Source organism: Saccopteryx leptura, chromosome 3, assembly GCF_036850995.1.
Source record: "Saccopteryx leptura isolate mSacLep1 chromosome 3, mSacLep1_pri_phased_curated, whole genome shotgun sequence".
Taxonomy (NCBI): domain Eukaryota; kingdom Metazoa; phylum Chordata; class Mammalia; order Chiroptera; family Emballonuridae; genus Saccopteryx; species Saccopteryx leptura.
In genome coordinates, this window is record NC_089505.1 from 8,155,968 (window position 1) to 8,180,537 (window position 24,570).

At 51.0% G+C, this 24,570-nt stretch overlaps 2 protein-coding genes and 1 non-coding gene across 8 annotated transcripts; all 3 read left to right on the forward strand.

The window, feature by feature from the left end:
* On the forward strand, nucleotides 1-13,858 carry LOC136398679 (E3 ubiquitin-protein ligase RNF213-like). Of its 6 annotated transcripts, XM_066372909.1 has the most exons (13): nucleotides 1-80; nucleotides 423-570; nucleotides 714-852; nucleotides 1,668-1,874; nucleotides 2,202-2,382; nucleotides 2,992-3,112; nucleotides 4,983-5,084; nucleotides 5,198-5,384; nucleotides 5,551-5,687; nucleotides 6,762-6,930; nucleotides 7,031-7,132; nucleotides 11,996-12,119; nucleotides 13,654-13,858. In XM_066372909.1, the coding sequence occupies exons 1-4, from the start codon at nucleotides 21-23 to the stop codon at nucleotides 1,705-1,707; spliced, it is 387 nt and encodes a 128-aa protein (XP_066229006.1). In that variant the 5' UTR covers nucleotides 1-20; the 3' UTR covers nucleotides 1,708-1,874; nucleotides 2,202-2,382; nucleotides 2,992-3,112; nucleotides 4,983-5,084; nucleotides 5,198-5,384; nucleotides 5,551-5,687; nucleotides 6,762-6,930; nucleotides 7,031-7,132; nucleotides 11,996-12,119; nucleotides 13,654-13,858. The 6 variants fall into 6 exon arrangements, with proteins under 6 accessions (XP_066229006.1, XP_066229005.1, XP_066229004.1 ...); XM_066372908.1 differs by lacking the exon at nucleotides 5,551-5,687 and having other exon boundaries at nucleotides 4,651-5,084; XM_066372907.1 differs by lacking the exon at nucleotides 5,551-5,687.
* LOC136398123 (E3 ubiquitin-protein ligase RNF213-like) lies at nucleotides 4,831-24,407 on the forward strand. The gene is made up of 12 exons (XM_066372529.1): nucleotides 4,831-4,868; nucleotides 4,983-5,084; nucleotides 11,996-12,119; nucleotides 13,796-13,976; nucleotides 14,084-14,273; nucleotides 14,963-15,152; nucleotides 16,284-16,394; nucleotides 18,069-18,145; nucleotides 18,864-18,898; nucleotides 22,226-22,387; nucleotides 23,773-23,848; nucleotides 24,227-24,407. Exons 1-12 carry the CDS (start codon nucleotides 4,831-4,833, stop codon nucleotides 24,255-24,257), a joined length of 1,317 nt encoding a protein of 438 aa, XP_066228626.1. The 3' UTR covers nucleotides 24,258-24,407.
* On the forward strand, nucleotides 9,697-9,803 carry LOC136402010 (U6 spliceosomal RNA). The gene has a single exon (XR_010750919.1). It is a non-coding gene; the product is annotated as a U6 spliceosomal RNA (small nuclear RNA).
* Nucleotides 24,408-24,570: the final 163 nt, after the last annotated feature.

Consider the following 24,570-nt stretch of genomic DNA (forward strand, 5'->3'; position numbering starts at 1 on the left):
GGGCCGAGACCCATGTGGACATGGAAACAGACAGCTCCGAGGTAGTGGAGAGCAAGACCTCTGAGCCCAGGAGAAGCCATGTGAGTTCAGCTCCCTTGTTCCTGGGGCCTCCCCAGAGCTGCTGGTCACCCTCCGGCGCTCCACACCTGCCCCCAGAGAAGCTGAGGACTAGACGGGCAGACCGGGCTAACCTGGCACCATTTTCCTGCATGCTGCAGAAGAATTACAGGAGGGGGCGCATGTGGGCTTTCCGTGCCATCTCCTGGATGTGTTTGCTCTGTCCCTTGAGCCCCAGCTGAGTCCTGAGGACCTGCAGTAGTTCTAAGGGAAGCCAGGCAGGTGGGTGGGCGTGGGGGGACCTGTTTCCAGCTGGGCCTCGCCCACGCTTGGGTGGCTGACAGGAGCCTGCCTGTGTCCGGCAGACAGCAGCCCTGGACACTGACAGCCTGCTGCGGAGCTCCATCCAGAGTGCAGTGGGCCTGCTCCGCGACCTGGGCACGCCCAGTCAGCGGAAGGTGCGGTGGGCGGGGATCCTGCTCAGCCTCCTCAGCGAGGACTGGGAGCCCGGAGGTGAGTGCTGGGGACCCCAGCGGGGCCCGGCCTCGGCTGGAGACCTGGCCAGGCTCCAGGTGGCCCGGGCTGCACCCCTGGACCTCAGCAGGGGCGTGGCATGTGGCAATGTTTGTTGGTGTGTCCCCTTTGCTGTGTTGCAGTTGCTTTCTTGTGGGTCACCAAGATGCGCCTCCACGACCTCTTAACACAGCAGGAGCAAAGCTGCATGTCACACAGGAAGGAGTGGGTGGTGCAGGAAGCCTCCAACCCCGATGCCCTCCAGGAGGCGGGCACGTTCAGGTACCTGATGAAAGCCACCAGGAGGGGCCTGCAAAACAGTGGGGTGACTGACAGGCAGCCTGTGCAAGGTCAGAGCTCTGGAGTTTCTTTCTCTCAGCTATTCAAAGTGTCTTCCCCCCAGGAAAAGTCTAAGATGGTCTGGATGGGGGTTCTGTGGGGGCTTGCAGACTCTTTTCTCTACTTGTGTGTGTGTCTAAATCTGTTCTTGGAGGATGTAGCTGTTCGCCAGCATGTAACAAACCTGTCCCCATGGCAATACTGTTTTTTTAAAAAGGCCAGCAGTTTTTTCATTGCAGACAGCCGTGTGACCAGCACAGAGCTTCCTGAACACCCCTTGGCAGGGCAAACAAGTGACCTTACAGAAACTGAACTGTGGATTCTGTCCAGAGAGCATTGTTGCACATGTGGTCAAACAGCTTAGCCCTAAGAATGTTCTTTCTAGCTTTGTTGCTAAAAATGGAAGATGAGAAACCATTTAAGTGTCCAAAAATAGGGGTTGGACAAATGAAGGGCGCCCCCTGCGGCCCCTCGATCGGGATTGCACAGCCAGTAAAGACGGTGCTCTTCAAGTACACCTAAGAACAGAGAAACCGTTCATGATGGAAAGTGATACTGTGACCCTCACTTGGGGACAACAGGGAGGACAGGTAGGGGTGTTCAAATGCTAGGAGTGGATGACACCAAGAGGTAGACGAGGGACAGTGCCAGTATGCCTCAGTTTCCCTTTCCTGCCATGTTTTGAATCGTCCCAGTTTTCCATGAGCAGCAACATGTCTGTGTGTGTGACTTAACACGTACACACTCTCTTACCCCAGTTCCCGCGGACAGCTCTGTGGTCCTGCGTCCACCAATTGACAGCAGGAAGCCCCGAGGAGGAGCTGTCTCTCCCATGGGTGCACCTGGCCTATCAGCATTTCAGGATCCGGCTCCACAACTTCTCCAGAATCTTGACTCTTCATCCCCCAATTCTAGACAGCCTAACCAGCGCCACACAGAGCCACAGCTGGGCTGGACATGAGATGGTATGACCATTCTTGGGGACAGTTAGTTCTTCCAGCCAGGGATTGGCCTTCCTTAAGCAGGTGGGAGGGTGCTCCCGGGCCACTCTGGGAGGGAAAGCCGACCTCCATGCTCCAGATAGGAGACCCCTGCATGGGGCACCTACATTGGCACAACACATGTCATGACACATCAAACGGCCTGCTGTCCTCCCAGACCATCAAGAGGAGGCTGCGGGCAGATACCGTGCGAGCACACTGAGCTAACTGCCAGGGCCTCTGGGCTTGGGATTTAGAGCCACTAAAGGGGCCAAGGAAGCGCTGCATCGCAGGTCTGCTCTCCACCCCCAGACCCTGGATGCGTTTGCAGCAATGGCCTGTACTGAGCTGCTGACGGAGGGCCTGCTGAAGCCCAGTCCCGAGGCATGGCTACAGACGGTGAAGAACTTGTCCATCCCTCTGGGACTCCTCTGCTCCGACGGGTACGTGCCAGACCACAGAGGCCTGGCCGAGACACCATCAGGGAAGTCAGGTGAGTCACTGGAGCTGCACTCAGAGCCCCTTCCACTTGTGCTGAATCCCAGGCAGCTCAGAGAGAAAGACGACGCAGATACCCCTGCACGGAAGGAGCCCCTTTCTCCTTCATTCCCTTAACATCAATGTACCACCACTGCCCCCAATGCCAGGCCTCCCATTGGCACTAAGGACACAGAAGAAGAAACCGTGTGCAGGGAGTACACGGAATGAGGGGGTGACAGAAGGGTGAGCGGGCACTGGGACCCCACGGCAGGAATGCTGTGACAGTGGAACAGCCAGAAAGGACCCCACACAGGACAGTGTGGGGCGGGGCACATTCAGGGCAGTCATTCGAGGTCGACAAGTCCTGTGCTGGCTGTGCGGGCTCAGTGGCACTCAGCAGGCACAGCTGAGACAAGAATGTGCCACCCCAGGTGACCTCCATGCGGAGTCTAATGAGAAGCCAAACTCGCTAGAGGCCAGGCGGCGCATGACAGGGCCCACACGGGTCTCTCTCTCTCTGCTGGCACCCCTATCCGTGGCTCATCTTCCTCCTCCAGAGCCCCCCTCCCGTGGCTTCTCTGGCTCTCTCATCAGCTGAGTGGGTGGCGCCCTCTCTTGACAGAAACCTCTGGAACCACATCTCCTCCGTGGTGCTCTTTGTGGAGCACGTCCTGCTGGGGACTTGGAGCTGCATGCCCGAGCTGGACTAGCTGGTGACCAAGTATGTCCTCTTGCTCGACAAGGTGAGCACTTAGGCTTGTCTCAGCATGCAGCATCTGTCTGTCCCACACAAAGAGTAACTGCAGCATAGCCTGACCTTTATCTGACAAGGTCAGCTAGAACTGCAAAGGGAAGTGATCCTGTCACAGAGGCTGCCGGGTTTTCTGTGTTTAATTCTTCAGTTGCTCACCCTGTCCTGAGTGCCAAGTCAGAGCACATCATTTTAGAAAAGCCACTCATGCACAGGACGTGCAGTGAAACCTTTGGGACAGCAGAGGAGGAAGGGCTCCAGCCCGATCCTCAGTGCCCAGACCAGCCTGGCCACTACTTGCAAAATCTGGGAACATTCTACCTGTCCAACAGTGGGATAAAAGGGAACTGGTACAGTCATCAGATGGTATCCTATAGCAGTTAGTTACCAGGAATGAGCTGGACCTTCATGTTGTGATGAAGAAAGCAGGTTGCAGAAGCTTAGATACAGTGTGATGCAAAGTTTAAACCCACTCAAAACAATAACTATCTTTATTCATGCATACAAATGTTCCTATCTTTTTTTTTTTTAACAGAGGCAGAGATAGGGACAGATAGCACTGACAGACGGGAAGGGTGAGAGATGAGAAGCTTCAGTTCTTTGTTGCAGCGCCTTAGTTCACTGATTGCTTTCTCATATGTGCCTTGACCAGCAAACTACAGCAGAGCAAGTGACTGGCTCAAGCCAGTGATCTTGGGCTCAAGCCAACGACCTTGGGCTTCAAACCAATGACCTTTGGGCTTCAAGCCAGCGACCTCAGGCTCAAGCCAGTGACCATGGGGTCATGTCTGTGATCCCACACTTAAGCCAGTGACCCTGCTTTCAAGCTGGTGAGCCTGTTCTCAAACCGGCGACCTTGGGGTTTTGAACCTGGGTCCTCTATGTCCTAGTCTGATGCTCTGTCCACTGCACCACTGTCTGGCCAAGCGGAATGTTCCTATCTTTAAAATTACTCAGAACACACTTGACCAGGCAGTGGTGCAGTGGATAGAGCATCGCACTAGGATGCATAAGACCTAGGTTCAAGACCCCAAGGTCACCAGCTTGAGCGTGGGCTCATCTGGTTTGAGCAAAAGCTCACCAGCTTGGACCCAAGGTCACTGGCTCGAGCAAGGGGTTACTCGGTCTGCTGAAGGCCCATGGTCAAGGCATATATGAGAAAGCAGTCAATGAACAACTAAGGTGTCACAATGAAAAACTGATGATTGATGCTTCTCATCTCTCTCTCTGTTCCTCTCTGTCCCTATCTATCCCTCTCTTTGACTCTCTCTGTCCCTGTAAAAAAAACAAAAAAACAAAGAAGACAATACTACTTAGAACAATAACAGCGTCTTTATATATGGATAAAGACCCCACAGTCTCTTTGGGGAGAGGACGGATACATTTGGATTGCAGTTTAGCTGTAACATCTAGTTTCTTTAAAAAGTAATCTAAAGCAAATGTTCCAAAACAAATAAGATTTCTTAAGGCTTGGTGGTAGATTCACAAGTGGTCGCTGTATTATCATTTAAAGTTTGAAATCTCTTGTAGAGGGAGGAGGGACTAGACCTTAAAAATAGGAAGAGGGAGCAATCGGAAGTTGAGAACACCAACCTTCTCCCAAAAGTGGCATGGTCACAAAGAGCATTCAAAGCTAAAGACACTGAAATAAGTACAAAAAAAAAAAAAAAGACACTGCTAAGCACAAGCAAGGCCTCTCCCTGCGGACAGATGGAACAGTCCTGGTTCCCCATCAGTGGGCCAGCCGGGTGGGTGCCATCTCTATTGCCCTGGGTTGGGGAAGATCTTGGTTCACCTGGCCTGGCCAACCTTGCCCTTCCTTATTGCTAATTCTCTTGCTGGTCACTGCCTTTCTCCTCCAGTACCTGCAAGAGAACTCTTGACATCAAGACCCACAAGCGTTTTGTGGTAGTGATGACCGCTCTCTGTGAATGTAAGGAAGAGGCCAGCGGGATGTTTACCCGGTGAGACCTTTGGTTTGGGACCCACGAGGGAGAGGACGTTGAACCATTGGTGTTTCTAGTGTCTCCCAGCCAGCTTCTGTGCTTTAGCACTGACCACTGGCCTTGGATCCTAGGTATGGGGTCCAGCCGTGCCCTGTCTGCCTGGGAGACGCACACGACCCTGCCTGCCTGCCTGCCTTGTGAGCACGTGTTCTGCCTGGGCTGTGTCCGATCCTGGCTCATTTCTACACAGATGAGATGCCCCTTGTGTTTAACCGACTTGCCTGGCAACTTTTCTCTAAAGGTTTTCCACAAACATAGGTAGAATACCCTTTCTCTTAAGAAAGCTTCTTTCTTTTTCGCCAATACGGTATTCAGAAATAGAACTCTGTTAACTTTAGGAAACCTGGTCATAAGGGACTATTCCAACAGAGAAAATAGACCTTCATAATAACACCTAATGTCTCAAAATTATTGTCTCCCGCAGACATACATGTGTATAGATTTGGGAGACATCAAACCAGACAGTCATAAGTTATATGAAGTCGTCACCAAGAGAACAAAGGAATGTAGGTGGTTTTTCCTCTTGTTGTGGTACAGCCGTTCATGTTCTATGACCCGAGGGTAAGCTGCGGGCTGGCTAAGTACTCTTTGGGGTAGGTCATTAAAGTTAACGGGAGTCCCGTGGGAAGGGCTTGGCTTCCTCCCCTTTCCTCCTTTCTGGGGCCAGCCCTGTGGTGGGGTCTTTGACACACACTTAAGAGGTTAGCCAGCTGGTCCAAAAGCTCAGGGGTTCCTAGAAGGAGATGAGCACATCCTTCCTGGCACTGTTCTTCAGGCCCCTCCAAGCCATGTCAGGAGATGTTTACATGTTTTTGTTTAAAAAATCAAAATGCCGCCTGACCAGGCGGTGGCGCAGTAGATAGAGCGTCGGACTGGGATGCGGAAGGATCCAGGTTCAAGACCTCAAGGTCACCAGCTTGAGTGCGGGCTCATCTGGTTTGAGCAAAAAGCTCACCAGCTTGGACCCAAGCTCGCTGGCTCGAGCAAGGGGTTACTCGGGCTGCTGAAGGCCCGCGGTCAAGGCACATTGAGAAAGCAATCAATGAACAACTAAGAAGTCGCAACGCTCAATGAGAAACTAATGATTGATGCTTCTCATCTCTCTCCGTTCCTGTCTGTCCCTGTCTATCTCTGCCTCTGTGTAAAAAAAAATCAAGGCCCTGGCCGGTTTGCTCAGTGGTAGAGCGTCAGCCTGGCGTGCAGAAGTCCTGAGTTCGATTTCTGGCCAGGGCACACAGGAGAGGTGCCCATCTGCCTCTCTACCCCTTCCCCTCTCCTTCCTCTCTGTCTCTCTCTTCCCCTCCCGGAGCGAGGCTCCATTGGAGCAAAGATGGCCCTGGCGCTGGGGATGGCTCCTTGGCCGCTGCCCCAGGCGCTGGACTGGCTCTGGTTGCAACAGAGCGACGCTTCGGAGGGGCAGAGCGTTGCCCCCTGGTGGGCGTGCCGGGTGGATCCCGGTCGGGCGCATGTGGGAGTCTGTCTGACTGTCTCTCCCCGTTTCCAGCTTCAGAAAAATACAAAAAAAAAAAAAAAAAAAAAATCAAAATGCCTTCTGCATCGCAAAGCACTGAGTATGGAGGGAATTGGGAGCCCATCCTATAAGCCCTTTGACTGTAATTTTCCACCATTTCCAAGGGATGCCATTGAGAAGTACTTCCACTTCCGACAGATGTGCACTAGCTTCTCTGTGGACCTGGTGTCTACCATGTGCTTCAAAGACAACTGTCCCCCACACAGGATGTGGTTGAAGCTCTTCTGTCTCTGCTCTTTGTGCAAAAGAACCTCTTAAGAAATGAGCTCCAGAGTAAGTTTCTTTCTTCCTAGGAGTCTAGACATCCAGTCTCCCTCTTGTTGTCACATGTCTGGTGTGACCAGTGAGCTTACCTCACTCTTTCCGGTTAAAGGGTGCCGTGAACACACAAAATCTCTGTCTCCCTTTGACGACGTCGTGGACAAGATTTGCCTGTCATCCGCTCCATGGTCCTGAAACTGCTTCTGAAGTACAGGTCAGTGCACTGGCGTCCAGAAAACCCTGCCTGCTTTTATTTTTCTTTCATTCTTTTTTTTTTTTTAAATAAGTGCAAAGAAAGGAGATTAAGAAACAGACTCCCATGCCTGACCTGTGGTGGTGCAGTGGGATAAAGCATCGACCTGGAACACTGAGGTTGCCGGTTCGAAACCTTGGGCTCGCCTGGTCAAGGCACATATGGGAGTTGATGCTTCCTGCTCCTCCCCTTTCTCTCTCTCTCTTTCTCTCTCTCTCTCTCTCTCCCCTCTCTCTAAAAATAATAAAGAAAGAAAGAAAGAAAAAAGAAAAAAGAAACAGACTCCTACGTGTGACCCAACTAGGATCCACTTGGCAATCCCTCCATCTGAGGTCAATGCTTGAATCAACCAAGCTATCCTCAGCTATCCTCAGCATCTGGGGCTGACACTCAAACCAATAAAGCCACTGGCTGCAGAAGGGGAAGAGAGAAAAGGAGGAGAGGGAAAGAGAGAGAGAAAGATAGTCGCTTCTCATGTGTGTCTTGACTGGTGATCAATCCCAAGATGTCTGCATTCTGCGCCGACGCTCTATCTGCTGAGCAGCCAGGCAGGGCTTTTCCTCTTCATCCAGGTTCTCTCTGCTGCCTGCACTCGTCCCCACAGGACAGGCAGCAAGTTCACGCTCAAGAAAGTCTTCTCCAGTGGCACAGCGCCTGCCTTAGTTGTCTGTATTGGGGGGTGTTGGCCATTCTTGCATTCTTGCAAATGCACACAGCACCACCACGGCACATGTTGTCAGGGAGAAGAAAGCAGGTGGTGGGAAGGGGCCTGGGATGGGACTCAGGTGGGAACTCCCTAGCGGTCTAGGCGTGTGATGTTTGGGAAGGTAACTGATACTGTCACCTGGCTGTCCCAGATATCCTCAAAGCTTTGCTTCAGCTCCTAAACTTCTCTGTCTTTGTAGATGGATAGAGAAGTCCCATAGGGCGTTGAGTTCTCCTTTAGAAAGAGCTAAGAAGGTGACCTGTATTCAGAAGGCTTCTCCCAAAGGGTGCTCAGCATATGTGGCCCATGTTCTGATTGGCACGGTCTCCTTGGAGGTGTTGACCAAATCAAGACGCTGCAAGAAAGACTGTACTAGAAACCACTATTTTTGACTTAACCATCCAAAAGCAGACATAGAGGAGAGATTAGATGTCCATGTAACACATGGATCCATAGCATCCTCGTCCATGGACACATCCTTTTCCTTTTTAATGTTCATCATTTATGAAACAGGGTTCCTGCAGGATTTTCAAACAGAAAGCTCTTAAAATGCATTTTATTACAGAACCAGTATCTCGTTCTGCTTTTCAGGTGTATACATAGTTGACTTGCGATGTGAAAAGAGCCTCCTTTGATGTTCTGTAACGTCCACCAGCTCTGATAAGTGGCGACATCTGTGTTCACTTGACGTTCTTTGCTCAGAGACATCACCATGGAGTCGCTGACAGGCGTACCTCCCGGCATGTAGTGTAGATGTAGTCACAGGAGTAGAGACAGCCCACTTACAGGGTACAGGCTCTGTCTTGCAATAGGGGCTGCACATTATAGAACTGATACTAACATAGAAATCTTGAGCCCTGGCCGGTTGGCTCACTGGTAGAGCATCGGCCCAGTGTGTGGACATCCTGGGTTCTAATCCTGGCCAGGGCACACAGGAGAAGCAGACATCTGCTTTTCCACCCTTCCCCCTCTCCTTTCTCTCTGTCTCTCTCTTCCTTTACTGCAGCCAAGGCTCCATGGGAGCAAAGTTTGCCCGGGCGCTGAGGATGGCTCCATGGCCTCGCCTCAGGCGCTAGAATGGCTCTGGAGGCAATGGAGCAATGCCCCAGATGGGCAGAGCATTGCCCCCTGGTGGGCATGCTGGGTGGATCCTAGTCAGGTTCATGTGGGAGTCTGTCTGACTGCCTCCCCGTTTCTAACTTCAGAAAAATGTCCCCCCCCCAAAAAGAGAAATCTTGAAACATAAGACATAATTTTTAAGTTGGCATTGTCTCTGAGATGTGCTGGCTTGTTGTCCCTTTGTTTTTGGGGTTTGAACATTTTTGTGTGTATGAAGAACTGATTTGGCTGGACTAGGAGTTGCTTTGTGGAGATCTAGACAGCTCTCTGGGTAGACTGCCCCCCTACACCCTCCAAGCCCCCTGTTCCTGGGCTGCCTCACCCCTAGCTGCCTGTGCTCTGGACACTTGAAGGGGGACCAGTCACACTTTTTTTCTGGCTAAGTCTTGGGCCACAGAGGGCGGACACCACTTATGCAAGTTCCTTGTTGGGGTCAGATGCCCAGGACAGTATCAGTAGGGGCACTTGACGATCCAGTACTGCAGTTTCCAGAGTGTGGGTACCTGGACTCTACAGGGAGTCCGTGCGGTCACGACTATTTTTATTATAGTACTAAGATGATTCACCTTTTTCAATATGTTGGCATGTGCAATGTGACTAACGCCACAGTGGGTAATGGCTGGCATCTCAGCATGAGGAAAACTGTCCTAGGAGACCTTCCTCATCACCATGCATGGGTTGTCCTAAAAATAGCAGTTTTGTGCTCACTTCAGCAGCATGCGCGCTAAACTTGGGGTGATACAGAAAATATTAGCCTGACCCCTGTGCAAGGATGACATGCAAATTCAGGACATGTAACAAAAAATAAAATAAATAAAAATAAAAACGGCAATTTCTTACCTTTTGTGACAACATGGATGGACCTGGAGACTATTATGTTAAGTGAAATAAGCCAGGTAGAGAAAGAATAATATCATATGACCTCACTTATATGAGGAATCTAATGAACAGTGTGAACTGAGGAACGGAATAGAGGCAGAGGCGGGGTCAGAGGGACCAGAGGGAAAGAGGAAGAGAGGATGGGATCTGAGAGGGGAAAGGGATTAGTGAAATTATGTACACATAACACAGAGACAAAGAGAGCAGGACAGCAAATCCTGGAGGGAAGGGGGAGGGTGTTGGGGGGAGGGGCCAAAGGGGGTATCAAGGGGAACATGGGATGGGGAGGGAGATATATTCGATAGGACACTGAATCTATGTAAACACAGTAAATTAAAGTAAAAAAAAAAAAAAAGATTGGCAGTTTCCCTGAAGAACATCCTTGGTGAAGCTATCCAAGTCATCACTCTGACTAAATCTTGACCCTTGAGGATAGGACACGGATGTTCTGTTGATGTGAGCAGCACACAACAGGAAAATCATGCCAGCAATTTCTCAGTGGCACTCCAAGCGAGCTGCTTTGTGCACGGACGCCCTCTGGGACTTGGCAAGGGACTGCCAGCCTGTAGTGACTCAGACCTGGGCATTACCTTTCCTCAAGAGCAAGTGAAGGGAAAATTCAAGCTTCTAAGCAAAAATGAAAATTTTGCAAACTTGTATCTTCTACTGTGAGCCTGTCAGCTTTCTCATAACATAAAGACTTTTTGATGACATGGGTAGTGATATTAGGAATGTGAGGTTTGGCCCTGGCCATGTTGCTCTGTGGATAAAGCATTGTCCCAGCATGCCAGAGGTCACGGGTTCAATCCAGATCAGGGCATGTATGAGAAGCAACCAGTGAGTCACAACTAATGTAACAATGAGTTGATGCTTTTCTCTCTTTCGGTGAATGGAAAAACAACTAAGAAAAAAAACGTGAGGTTTTGAAATACATATTTTAAAATAAAACTGTGTCACTGTTGGCAATTTCCACATAGCTCAGTGCACCAATGTTTTCGAATGACCCATGTTTCATGTTACAGAATCATGTGTTTGTCAGAAACAACTCCGCTTCAAGTGCAAGGTCGACCATTTGACTTAATGTAACTGGCTAAAAAGGCACAGGTGCAGTTTCAAAGTGCACATTGGAACATCTTTAGAAACTACCCATTTATCAGAGAAGAATATTTAAAGTTACCTGGAAGATAAGATGTTTCTCCCAGATACACAGCACTCCAGAGCAGATTCTCTCTGATACTTCAGTATAGGCACAGCTGATGGGAGCAAGAGCAAGTCAGAAGGTCAGGCCGACTCAAACTGTTCTGCGAGGCTTGGAAAACAAAGCCATTTTTGTTTTGGGAAATAGCTTGATTTTAAATGTTATTTTTTAAAAATCTCTAGTGGGCTCAATTTTGTCATTTTAAATGAGTTAATTTCTACTACCGTAAATATCGATAGCTATAACCCACATAAACAAAAGCTCTTAGGGGTTCTCCATAATTTTTAAGACTGCAAAGGAGTCCTGAAACCAAGACATGTGGCAACAGCCAGTCTAAAATGCAACAATTTTTTTCCCCTTCTTTTCTCGAGTGAGAGGAGGGGAGACTGAAAGACAGATTCCTGCGTGTGCCCTGACCAGGATCCACCTGGCAACCTCCATCTGGGGTGGATGCTCTGCCCATCTGGGACCATGCTCGCAACCTAGCTATTTTTAGCACCTAAGGTGGAGGCTTCACGGAGCCGTCCTCAGCACCCAGGTCCAACTCGCTAGAACAAATGGAGCCTTGGCTGCAGGAGTGGAAGGGAGAGAGAGAAGCCAGAGAGGGAAGGGTGGAGAAGCAGATGGGTGCTTCTGTGTGCCCTGACCAGGATTCAGACCAGAGACTCCCACATGCTGGGCCAGTGCTCTACCACTGAGCCAACTGCTCAGGGCCCTAAAATGCAACATTTTATATTCTCCAATGTCATACTGAAACATTTTCATTAAAGTCATGTAACATACTATATCTATGTATGTATGTATATATTTACATAGGGAGACTGACAGAGATAAGTTAGTAGCTATTGTTTTCATTTATTTGTTTTTTCAAAATAAACATCCGGACCTGAGATAACCAGGTTTACTACTTCTCTTTCTGTAGCTTCCATGAAGTGAAAGATTACATTCAGGATTACATTCAGGATTACTTGTCCCGATTGGAGAAGAAAGCATTCATAGGGGAAGAGAAGACCGAGCTGAACATCCTGGTCAGCAGATGTCTGGAGGTAGCGTCACCCCTCCCTGGATTTCTTTGGCACACTGGTTGCACCATGTCATTTGCCCAATGGAAAAGCACTTCTTTTTTCTTTTTTTTTTGTATTTTTCTGAAGCTGGAAACGGGGAGAGACAGTCAGACAGACTCCCGCATGCGCCCGACCGGGATCCACCCGGCACGCCTACCAGGGGCGACGCTCTGCCCACCAGGGGGCGATGCTCTGACCCTCTGGGGCGTCGCTCTGCCGCGACCAGAGCCACTCTAGCGCCTGGGGCAGAGGCCAAGGAGCCATCCCCAGCGCCCGGGCCATCTTTGCTCCAATGGAGCCTCGGCTGCGGGAGGGGAAGAGAGAGACAGAGAGGAAGGAGGGGTTGGGGGTGGAGAAGCAAATGGGCGCTTGTCCTGTGTGCCCTGGTCGGGAATCGAACCCGGGTCCCCCACACGCCAGGCCGACGCTCTACCGCTGAGCCAACTGGCCAGGGCGGAAAAGCACTTCTGAAAAGTCACAGGATACAATTTTTTTCAAATGAGAGGAAAGGAGAGAGACAGACTCCAGTATGTACCTTGACTGGGTTCCACCCAGCCAGCCCCCTACTGACAATGTTCTGCCCATCTTGGTCCGTTGCTCTGCAACCGAGTTATTTTAGCACCTTACGTGGAGGCTCCACAGAGCCATCCTCAGTGCCTGGGGCCAACTCATTCAAAGCAATGGAGCCATGGCTGCGGGAACAGAAGAGAGAAAGAGAGAGGAGGGAGGGGAAGAGGTAGAGAAGCAGGGCTTCTCCTGTGTGCCCTGACCAGGAATTATACCTGGGAAATCCACATACCAGGCTGATGCTCTACCACTGAGCCAACCACCTAGGCCACAGAATACAATTTTAGTGGCTGAAATGAACGGACATGGTGTTCCAGGGAAGGGTTTCAAAAGCATTGCCTCCGCCCCCAGTCATTGTCTATATTGGCATTGATGTGCAGGAGAAAGAAAATGAAGACAGGCTGGACAATAGACCATTCAAGTTCATGTTTAGCTCCAGGGGGAGGGACTTCGAATACTTTCCATTTTCATTGTCTTCATTTTTTTTGTTATGTTCAAAACTTTTACAATGCATTTGAAAGAACTTTATATCATACACTATTTTTTTTCCTCAGAGGTTTCCTTTGTCTCCTCTTTCTTGGTCTTAAAGTAAAAAAAGAGAGAATAGGTTTCAAGGGTTCAGAAAAATGGAGTGGAAAACCTACAGCCTTCTTCATCCTCCCTGTAGTTTCTGTGTGTTGCATGGGAAGTTCTGGAGGGTTGGGCTTGCATATTAAAAAGAACATCACTGGCCTGACCTGAGGTGGCACGGTGGATAAAGTGTCAACCTGGAACACTGAGGTCGCTAGTTCGAAACCCCAGGCTTGTCTGGTCAAGGCACATATGGGAGTTGATGCTTCCTGCTTCTCCCCCCTTCTCTCTCTTTCTCTCTCCCTCTCTCTCTCTCTCCTCTCTAAAAATAAATTAAAAAACAAAACAAAACAGTGCCCTTTTCCATCTGGTCCCCCAGGATTCCATCCACGAGAAGAATAGTTCTTTCCCCACCAGTGATGGCCTGAGACCCCTCCGGAAGGATGGTCAGTTACTCCCGCATGTCTGTCAGGAGGCATCACAGAGAACCTGCCGGTGAGGCTTCCGTGGAATACCTGCAGGAGATGGCCCGGATCCGCGTCTGCCTAGACAGGGCTTCCGAGGTCCTCCAGAGCTCCGGCCGGGCTCGGGCAAGTTCTCCCTCTGCACCTTTCTTCTCCTCGGCTCAGACCCCCCTTACAGAGAAATCCGGGAAGTGTGGGAGACTGGTCCTCAGAGTAACACTGGCCCCATTTCCCTCAAGTTGGTGTTTTACTCCAAGTTCCTATTTTACTAGCTTCGTGTCTGTCCCAGACTCTGAATGACAACACTGTCCCCGGCACTGACCACTTTATTCTTGGTCTCTGCAGAGATGGTCAAGGAGAAGCAGCAGTTCCTGCAACAGGTCAAGCACTTCTGCGCCCGGGTCCAGAATGACGGGTACCGGGTGTGCCTGGTGAGGAAGCTCACGGGCCTTCAGGGGAAGAGTTTGTACAGTCTCTGTCCAGGCCCGGACATCCGGCCCAGTGGGTGTTTCCCAAGGAAGTCACTGCACAGCAGGTGAGGAGCAGTCCCAACACCCCTGGGTATTGTCACACCTCTGGGCACACCCCCCTCCCAGGAACAGGTGTCCCCAACTTCCTCCTGCCCACTCGGGAAGGCTGGCGTCTGGTCTGGGCCTTTGTGTTCCAAGTCAGTCAGCTCCACCAGTGATGGCCTTTCCCAGCTTGCCTGAGGGAGAGGTGTGCGTGCACCGGCCTCTGCTCCGCTGTCCTCCTGTAGTCCTTATGGGGCATCACTTCGGATCCCGCTGGACACGGGAGCAGTAAAAAAATGGGTCTGTGGCTTTTGCTTCCAGAAAAGTAAAAGTCATTGGGCTTGTAGGACAAGGTCTTTCTACCCCAGCAGCGGGGATGGGGAGAACCAGGGTGCAACAGTCCTTTCCTCATGCTCAGAAATAAACAAATTGCGTTGTTCATAGTGGCACTAAAAACGCTGACATTTCGGGGGAGGGGGGTTAACTACCAATTGGTGCATAGACTGAGTGAAGTCACCTGGCCTCTGATACTGCTGAGTGGAGACAAGGTTGGCATCGCCTCCTCCTTCCCTGCTCTGTCCACCCCTCCGGCTGCAGGGAGCCTGGAGGAGTGTCCCACACAGCACTGCACTTCCCTGCCACGAGCCAGCCTGGAGTCCCGGCTTAGCACCTTTGAACCTCCAGTGATCGCCAGCTTCTTTTCCTTCTGCAGACAGTTACCTGCTACACGTTACCCCCACCGTCCCGCCATGATTAACTCTGTGTTCCTGGGCTTGCAGAAGGACTCTCCAGGCCAGATGGATCGCTACGTGGTGCATGGAGAGGAGGACGAGGCTGTCCGAGACGCTGTGGGCAAAGTCATTCTGGAATGCAAACCCCTGGCTTTTGTAACTGTTCTGGAGGTAGGATGGGTCAAGGCCTCTCAGAACCTGCCTCTTTCCTTTGTTATATTCCACGATGCAGTGGAGTGTCCCAGAGGGTGACAGCGCCTTGGAAGCCACAGTTCCCTGGCCCCCACTGGCAAGCAATAATAGAAGAGGTGGGTGGACAGGTTTGCTTGGTCTCGCTGACCTGCCAAGGCCATTAGTGACAGCAAGTCCTCTATGTTGTGTCTGTCAGTTACTTTCTCTGAGACCCTGCTGAGATCACTTCCTACAAGATTGCTCTGATGGGACTCATGTGGGCACAACCAGCAGTGTGGGTACTCATGGGTGTTCACTGTCCAGCATGTGCCTATTATGCGTGCATGCAGTTCTCTGTGTTAAAGAGAGATGGATGCAGGGTGTTTAGAATCTATCTTTTGGCCCTGGCTGTTTTGCTCGGTGGACTGAGTGTTGGCCTAGTATATGGACACCCTGGGTTCAATCCCCAGTCAGGGCACACAGGAGAAGTGACCATCTGCTTCTCCCTCACACCCACCCTCTCCCCCACCCGCCCCCGTCTTCCCCTCTGCCCCTCCCGCAGCCAGTGGCTCTGTTGGTTCAAGCGTCTGCCCCAGATTCTGAGGATAGCTTTGTTGGGTTAAGCATCAGCTGCAGACGCTGAGGATAGCTTCGTTGATTCCAGCACCGGCCCCCAAATGGGGGTTGCTGGGTAGATCCCTGTAGGGGCGCATGTGGAGATCTGTCTGTCTACCTCCCCTCATCTCACTGAATAATAATAAAAAATGAATCGAGTCTGATCTTTCAAGTGTTCTGGTGCTGCTGCTTTTTGGAGACCCCACTTCCCCTGGCAGTGTGCCAGGACATGTTTCCAGGACCAGGAAGTGGTCAGAGAATAGATGGTGGCGTCTGTTATGCCGTCATGAGACTTCTACTACATGTGCTCTGAGTCTAGTAGAAATTTTTGTGAACTCTGCAGCCTTGGAGCTGTCTGTTGCCAGGAGGCAGTCCTTGAGGCTCAGGGTCCAGGTCCGTAGGGTCTTAGGAAAGTCTCCTCACCCTATCGTGGTGTAGGGGCTGAAGCACATGGGCTCTGGCCCTTGGCGGGACCTGTATATGCTACAAAGTCTTTCTTGGTGTCCTTGCTCTCAGGCCTGCAGGAGCTCCCAGACCCCACAGGCGGTCTACCTACTGTTGGCGCTTTTCAGAGAGGTCACCGCTCTGCACCAGTCCTGCAACGCCAGCCTGCACCCCAAGCCAGAGGTGAGTGTCTGTCTCCAGGGCTTGTGGCCATAGTCTCAATATTCAGAGGGTACTTGTCTGCCCATAATTTTTAAATCTAGGATAGGGGTTTTCACCTTTCTCATATGGAGGGACTATTTTCTGTTTTACCCAAAGCTGTTAGAATTATAGGTAAAACTAAAGTCAAGGCCCTAGTCAGGTAGCTCAGTTGGTTGGAGTGTTGTCTTGATTCGCCAAGGTTGCAGGTTCGATCCCCAGTCAGGGCACATGCAGGAATCAACCAAAGAGTGGAACAACAAATCAATGTTTCTTTCTCTCTCTAAAAATCAGTCAATAAAAACAATTTAAAAACTAATGTCGCCTGATCAGGCGGTGGCACAGTGGATAGAGAATCAGACTGGGTTGCAGAGGACCCAGGTTCGAGACCCCAAGGTCACCAGCTTGAGCGTGAGCTCATCTGGTTTGAGCAAGGCTCACCAGCTTGAGCCTAAGGTCGCTGGCTCAAGCAAGGGGTTACTCGGTCTGCTGAAGGCGCGCGATCAAGGCACATATGAGAGAGCAATCAATGAACAACTAAGGAGTCACAACAAAAAACTAATGATTGATACTTCTCATCTCTCCCCTTTCCTGTCTGTTCCAGAGCAATGATCAGGCATTGTGTGCCTATCTATCCCTCTCTCTGACTCTCTGTGTCTCTGTAAAAAACAAAACAAAAACAAAAAGATAATGTGACTGACTTGAGAGCAAACCAGTGAATTCAGCGTGCCTTCTTCTTTTGTGCTTTAACATTGAAACATGTTCCTGTCAGCAACGTGAGGCCATGAACAAGTTCATTGAAGAAAGCCAGACCCTTTCCCCCGACATGAGAGGTTGTGCCACATCTCTTGTGGCCAACACACTGCCACTGCTGAGGACAGATCCCGGTGACGGTGGCCCTGAGGGCACAGTGACAGAAATGGCCATTCATGCTGCAGCTGTCCTCCTCTGTGGACAAAACAGAGTCCTTCAACCCCTGAAGAACTTGGCCTTCTCCCCGGCCACCATGGTGGTAAGACTGCACGCTCTGCTTGGTCACCGGCAGACACCCAGCTCCTGCCGGGGGACCTGCTGAACATGCTTGTTTTCTTTTTAAATATTTATTTATTTATTTATTTCTTTATTACAGAGACAGAGTAAGTCAGAGAGAGGGATAGACAGGGACAGACAGACAGTAACAGAGAGAGATGAGAAGCATCAATCATTAGTTTTTCATTGCGCATTGCAACACCTTAGTTGTTCATTGATTGCTTTCTCACATGTGCCTTGACCGCAGGCCTTCAGCAGGCTGAGCAACCCCTTGCTGGAGCCAGCGACCTTGGGTCCAAGCTGGTGAGCCTCGCTCAAACCAGATGAACCCGCACTCAAGCTGGCGACGTCGGGGTCTCGAACTTGGGTCCTTCCGCATCCCAGTCCGACGCTATATCCACTGCGCCACCACCAGGTCAGGCCATGCTTGTTTTCTTGAGTCTGCCTCTGTCTCACCTGATCCTAAAGTCCACTGTGACGGTGACCGTCTTGCCTCACTCTTGGTTGTCTCATGGAGAGGTGTGACATTTTCTTCACAGTGTTTGGGGTTGAGAAGAAAGGAAACGAGACGTCTGTGTCCTTGCTCTGGACCTCCTGCCTGATCATTGCTCTGCTTTCTTGGTTTTTCAGACAGCATCTCTCCCATCGAAGCCTGAGGACTTGCAGGCTCAAGCCACAAACTGGCAGGGTCTAGAACACGTCCGCTGGTATAGTAAGCATTGATGTCTCAGACAGTCACAGTTCTCTGAGCTTTGAAGTTTCCTGATGCCACGGGAGCCGTTGGCTTAGAGTGGGAGTTCATGTGGTTGGTGCCTGAGGGTCCCAGAGTGCCCTGCCCCTCCTGCCATTGGTGCTTGGTGGGACAGGAGCGGCCTGCAGAGTGTAGATGACCTTCATCATGTCCTTCCTGGTCATGGGCAAGGACCTGCAGGACCTGCTCCTTTTCCCTGGACTATGCATCTGGGGAGAAGGACACTGGGAACCAATTAGATCAGAGGCTCAGTTACAACAGAACCAGGTTTTTTGATCTAAAGATATTTTTTTTAGAAAAAATAAAAGTGGGAGACAGAACCATGTCACCCATGACTTTATGTAAATTTTGCTCTTGCCTGAGTAAACAATCAAAAGTTATTCTAAAAGTTGTTCTAAAACATGCTCGTGGCAAAAAAACCCCAGAGAAAACAGAAGTATATAAAATGCTATCTACCTTGCCTTCCACGGTAACCCCAGCATAGGCCTGGGATCTAGTTTCTGTCTGCTCTGTAGACTTCAACTCAGAGACACTTTCCCATACGTACTTGGGACACATCCGCCTTGCGTCCAGTGTAGTCAGGCCAGTGCGGAAAGAGTTAGCTTTCCCTTTGAACCGTGGGTCATTAGGTGAAACCTCACCAGCCAATGCATGTCCCATTGTTCTCCCAACAGTGTGTCCCAATGGTCACCAGTGCTGTGTAGGAGAGGTGAGTCTTGTTTTGGAGCAGGGTTTGGGGGGCTTAAAACGAGTGTTCCTTCAGGGCTGGGAGGGGTGGGAGAGCATGGAGGAGGAGGATAATGAGGTCTTGTCTCTCCAGGAGAACATAGACTGTTTTGAGGGCTATCCCAGGTGTTCCAAATAAAGCTCTAAATGGAGCTCCGTGTGCCCAGCCAGCCTCTCAGCCTCGACACTTTGCACATACTTCTTTACTGGGGGCTGTTTTGTGCATTGCAGGGTGTGTAGTATCCCTGGCCTCACCAGATGCTGGGAGCACCCCTCTCCCCAGTGTGACACCCAGGGATGCCATGGGTCCCCTGGGGGACAGAATGGCTGCTGGTTAGGAACCAGTGCTAGCCACTTTTCCTGGCCCCTGCAGACACGTGTCTTTCTGTGATGGCAAAGTGGGGACTGGGTCAGAAGCTGGATGACCAGCCCAGAGAAAAGAGACAGGGCAGAGAGCAGAGCCAGGAAGAGGAAAAAGACTCGTAGCTCATAAGCTGGGGGGGCAAGACCTGTGTGTTCCTCATCCCTGAGTCCCAATACCCTTGTTAGGGTCGTTGGTAGCTGCCTGCTCAGTAGCAGGCTGTGGAAGCAACAAATGTTAATCGATAAATTAAATGAGAGACACAGAGGGAACTAACTGATATGCACCCTCCGCTCTAAGTTTCCTGACTTCCGTATCCGTGAAGGGTGATAGCCAGGTTCACCCCAGACTATGCTAGCCCTGTCTGTCTGTAGTCTGTCCCAGAGTACGAGCCATAGTTGCCAGCACAGAGTCCAGTGTTGGAGAACGAGGAAGCACTAGACCATATGGTTCCATTATTTTAAAGATATTACTCATTATAGCTTGACCAGGTGGTGGCACAGTGGATAGATCGTTGGACTGGGATGCGGAGGACCCAGGTTCGAGACCCCGAGGTCACCAGTTTGGGTGCGGGCTCATCTGGTTTGAGCAGAGCTCACCAGCTTGGACCCAAGGTCGCTGGCTCGAGCAAGGGGTTACTCGCTCTGCTGTAGCCCCACGGTCATCAAGGGACATATGAGAAAGCGATCAATGAACAACTAAGGTGTCTCAACGAAAAACTAATGATTGATGCTTCTCATCTTTCTCCGTTCCTGTCTGTCTGTCCCTGTCTATCCCTCTCTCTGACTCTCTCTCTGTCTCTGTAAATAAAAAAAATTAAAAAAAAGAGATATTATTCATTTTAGAGAGAGAGAAAGAGGAAGGGGGAGGAGCAGGAAGCATCAATTCCTATATGTGTCTTGACCAGGCAAGCTCAGGGTTTTGAACCTGCGACCTCAGCATTACAGGTTGACGCTTTATCCTCTGTGCCACCACGGGTCAGGTATTTATTTATTTTTTAAAATAAAAGTCCATAACAGAGTTGAGGAAATGCGGCGCTCCCAGTATCAGGAAAGAAAGCGCCCGAAATGGTGACGGTAGGGGGTGGAGAGCAGACAGAGCCCAGGATGGAACACTGGCTAGACACACAGTGATGATTCTGTCTGGGAGGGAAACTTCAGTTGTCTCTCCTGTTGGAGAAAGACCCAGATTTGCGCATGTTCAACATAATTGGCACAGAACATGTGCCCTGTCCCCCTCCCCCCGCCACCCATCGATACACATGCACCAGTGAGCACCCCTGGGGGCAGCCACTGCTCCGTGGTCCGTCTGCATCATGTGTGCACTGGTGTGGGTCCCGGGGCTGAGGCCATCGGCTCTGATCTAGTGTGGCATGTCCGTGGAGCAGAGCGTCTGCATCGCCTGCAGCGCACCCATTGGAGGGAAGGGTCACAGACCCACCCAAGGACTCACTGTTGTCCAGTATCTATGGCTGTGTCCTCCGGTCACACCCTGGGCTGTGAGCTGTCTCTGTTCCAGCTGAGAAACTGGTACTAAACATGGTGTCACTGCTGTAGCGCCGGTGTACCAATGATGTGCTGGGAGGTGTCAAGGCCACAGTCCCTGTAGTCTTACCCCAGTCTGTCATGTCATTGGCCAACTGGCTTCTTTTTTTTTTTTTGTATTTTTCTGAAGCTGGAAACGGGGAGGCAGTCAGACTCCCGCATGTGCCCGATCGGGATCCACCAGGCGCGCCCACCAGGGGGTGATGCTCTGCCCATCTGGGGTGTCGCTCTGTCGTGACCAGAGCCACTCTAGCTCCTGGGGCAGAGGCCAAGGAGCCATCCCCAGCGCCCGGGCCATCTTTTGCTCCAATGGAGCCTCGGCTTCGGGAGGGGAAGAGAGAGACAGAGAAGAAGGAGAGGGGGAGGGGTGGAGAAGCAGATGGGCGCCTCTCCTGTGTGCCCTGGCTGGGAATCGAACCCGGGACTTCCGCATGCCAGGCCGACTCTCTACCACTGAGCCAACCGGCCAGGGCCAATCCAACTGGCTTCTTACCTGCAAAACAGACAATGTGTTTAGTCCTTATGAATGTGAATACTTGTTTATGCCACGTCTCCCACTAGGGACTGTCTGAGGCATGCTCCTGGTGAAATATGCTTGGCACATATCAGTGACCTAACCCAGAAGGACATTGAAGTTTACAAAACCAAAAACCGGACCTTGTCTCTCTGGGCAGATGCCATCTCACTTGTCAACTCCCTTAGTTTCCTCTTGTTAAGAAAGTAAAGGAGACATAGTCTTCCCAAATGCTGTGGGATCCAGGTAAAACCTGGTCTCACAGTCCCACACCTGTACACCAGGTGAGGATGGTTGTAAGCACTGCCTTAGGGTGGCAGGTGGGGCCTCTGTGTGGTCATTGTCCATACTGGTTATCCTGGTACAGTTACAGTTTCAAATATTCTAACCTGTTAGCTCCACAAACCATCAGAATGTCCTAGAATGGATAACACTTTTGCAACTGGACATGTCTATCATATAGTACCTGCCATCTGGGTACAGTAGGACATCCTTTGCCAGACCGTGGGTCCTGGTCTTTGATTTGGGAGAAGGAGACCAGTGGTCACATGTCCCCACGTCAGCGTCAGCTCTCCTTACTGAGCCCACCTCCTGTCCCCGTGGGACTTCAGACGTCCATCCTGACGTGCGGCCCCGTGATGGCCCTGAGTGCCGTCTTGTTCAGCCACTTTCCCTCAGAAGGTTGTGGGCTTTTGGTCAGCCAGGAAGGTGGTTCTAGAAGGAAGAAGACTTCTAGGAACATGGTCTTGGCTTTAGCAGAAAGAGTACTTTTAACATCATTCTCTTCCATAACATGAGCCTGGTCTGCAGGCCTAAGGGGCTGGTGTGCGTCCTGAGAGCTCAGGAGAAATGACCTTCAGCCCTCACCTTGACGTCTCTTGCTCTTCCCAGAGAAAACCCAGACGGAACTCAGACTGGCCATGTGCTGGGAAGCCCGACCTCCAGCTCCCAACCAGAAGTTTCTGACCAACAGCTGTCCCGTAGTTTTTCTTTTCGTCCGGTTACTCACTCACTCACCTGGCCATGCTTCTGGGAGTGGCGCACAGCCAGCAGGTACTGTGGCATGCTGCCCCTCTCTCTGTTTAGTTCCTACGGTGATGAGCTGCTCCTGCAGTGTCTCACAGCGTGTCCTTCTGTCTAAAAAGTCCTAGCCCAGGGGTTGGGAACCTATGGCTTGGGAGCCAGGTGTGGCTCTTTTGATGGCTGCACCTTTCTCGCAGACAAATCTTTAATGAAAATAATAACGTTAAAAATATAAAACATTCTCATGTATTACAATCCATTCATTTCCTACCGCTCATGTTCATGGTTGCGGGTAGCTAGAGCCAATCACAGCTATCCTCCGGGACAACACCAAATTTTTATTGGATAATGCGTAATGTATACGGGTCGTTGTATGGCTCTCACAGAATTACATTTTAAAATGTGGGGTTCATGGCTCTCTCAGCCAAAAAGGTTCCCAACCCCTGCCCTTAGCCCCTCCTGAGGATTTTGAGGTTGTCTTGGTTACCTAATCCACAAGCTGACATAGAACACAGGTGCCCTGCCTCTCCCCGCTGGGACATCTGATGGTGTGGGGAAGCACTCACCAGCTCTTGTCAACCCCATTTTAAATATCCAGGTCCATATCCACCCAGGAACAGGGAAGCTAATGTAGAGTCAGTCTTCCCATGTCGGGGCTGTGGCTCAGGGGGTTGGGGGGCTGAGGCCTACAGTAGGAGGAAGAAGAGCATGTGGCTTCCTCTAAGTTAAGGGACTGTTAGAGCAGGCATCCCCTTTCCTGCTGACAAGACAGAGACCATCTCTCCACCTCTCCCACCCCCCCCCCACCCCCGCCATCCCACCCCAGCCGGCAAAACCTGCTGGCTCACTCGTTTTTTAGCCCTCCTGCCTTCCACTGAGCTCCCTGTCTCCTCCACCTTGTGTGACACATCATTCTCTGGCTGCCGCAGGCTCTGAGCCACATCATCAAGCCCGCAGTGACGGACCCGAGAGGGTTTCTGCAGCAGCACCTCCACAGGGACTCCACAGAGGTTGCTGGTTCGATTCCTGATCAGGGCACATACGGGAATAGATCGATGTTCCTCTCCCTCTCTCTGTCTCTCTCTCCCTCTTCCACTGAATTCAATAAATAAAGTTTTAAAAAATAAAATAAAGCTGTTAAAGGGGGGTGGGGAATCAGTGCAACCTTCATGCAAAGGCCCCTAAATTTTAGGAAGGGGTTTGATGAATTGGAGACACTGGGCAGTCTGGGACTGGAGCCTGGCAAGGGTGGGTGGGGAGTTCAGGGATGTCTCTGCCGCTCTCATGACTCCCCCAGCCCTGCACTGTGCCTCCAGCAGCCCCTCTGCAGGCTAGTTCTGCACTGAGCACGTGGCCTCCCCTTGGAAGCCAATTTTCCACACAGCGAAAATGTTTTCTCTTGCCCACTTTAGCAGATGGTCCCCTACCTCGGCCTGAATTGAGAAATCACACAGGGGACAGACGGCCTCCTTGGCAATGTCTTCCAGGCACGTAAGCTTACAAACTCACCTCCATCCTCACCCTCGCCATTTGTCTTCATTGTTGCTATGCCCTGGAGCTGGCCAGGGAGACCACCAACAGGGCACTTGGCTCAGATGCTGCTCAGGAAGTATGAGGGAGGGAGGAAAGAAGGTAGGCAGTTTTTGAGGGCTTGGTTGTGGCTTTTTGTTTACTTAACACCCTTATCTGCCCTGTCCCCTCCACCCTTCCCAAAAAGGAGACTGCTGAAGTCCAAGTCATCCTGGTGGTTGGCAGTAGAGGGGGGTGGATTCCTAGCTCATAGAGGATGAATTCATAAGTCATGGCAGGGACTCAGGACCTAGACTTCCACAGTGAAGTCCTCACTCAAGTGTCCCCTGATTTAGACAGCAGAAGAGATTCTTCTGGAAAGAAGACGTGACTTGGGTCTTCTACAGATTACCAGAAATACGAACTTCACCTGACCAGGCGGTGGTGCAGTGAATAGAGCATCGGACTGGGACTTGAAGAACCCAGGTTCAAAATCCCGAGATTGCCAGCTTGAGCATGGGTTCATCCGGCTTGAGCACAGGTTCGCTGACTTGAGTGTGGGATCAGACACATGACCCCATGGTCACTGGCTTGAGCCTGAGGTTGCTGGCTTGAGCAAGGGGTCACTCAGTGTGCTGTAGCCCCCTGGTCAAGGCACATATGAGAAATCAATCAATGAACAACTAGAGCTGCAACAAAGAAGT

Excerpts from the sequence above, each read along its gene's own strand:
- LOC136398679 (XM_066372908.1), top strand. The coding sequence starts at position 21 with ATGGAAACAGACAGCTCCGAGGTAGTGGAGAGCAAGACCTCTGAGCCC. Across the intron at positions 81-422 it reads CTGAGCCCAGGAGAAGCCAT|ACAGCAGCCCTGGACACTGA; the intron begins GTGAGTTCAGCT and ends TGTGTCCGGCAG. Across the intron at positions 571-713 it reads CGAGGACTGGGAGCCCGGAG|TTGCTTTCTTGTGGGTCACC; the intron begins GTGAGTGCTGGG and ends GCTGTGTTGCAG.
- LOC136398123 (XM_066372529.1), top strand. The coding sequence starts at position 4,831 with ATGGAACAGTCCTGGTTCCCCATCAGTGGGCCAGCCGG. Across the intron at positions 13,977-14,083 it reads ACTGGCCCCATTTCCCTCAA|AGATGGTCAAGGAGAAGCAG; the intron begins GTTGGTGTTTTA and ends TGGTCTCTGCAG. Across the intron at positions 18,899-22,225 it reads ACCAGTGCTGTGTAGGAGAG|AGAAAACCCAGACGGAACTC; the intron begins GTGAGTCTTGTT and ends TGCTCTTCCCAG.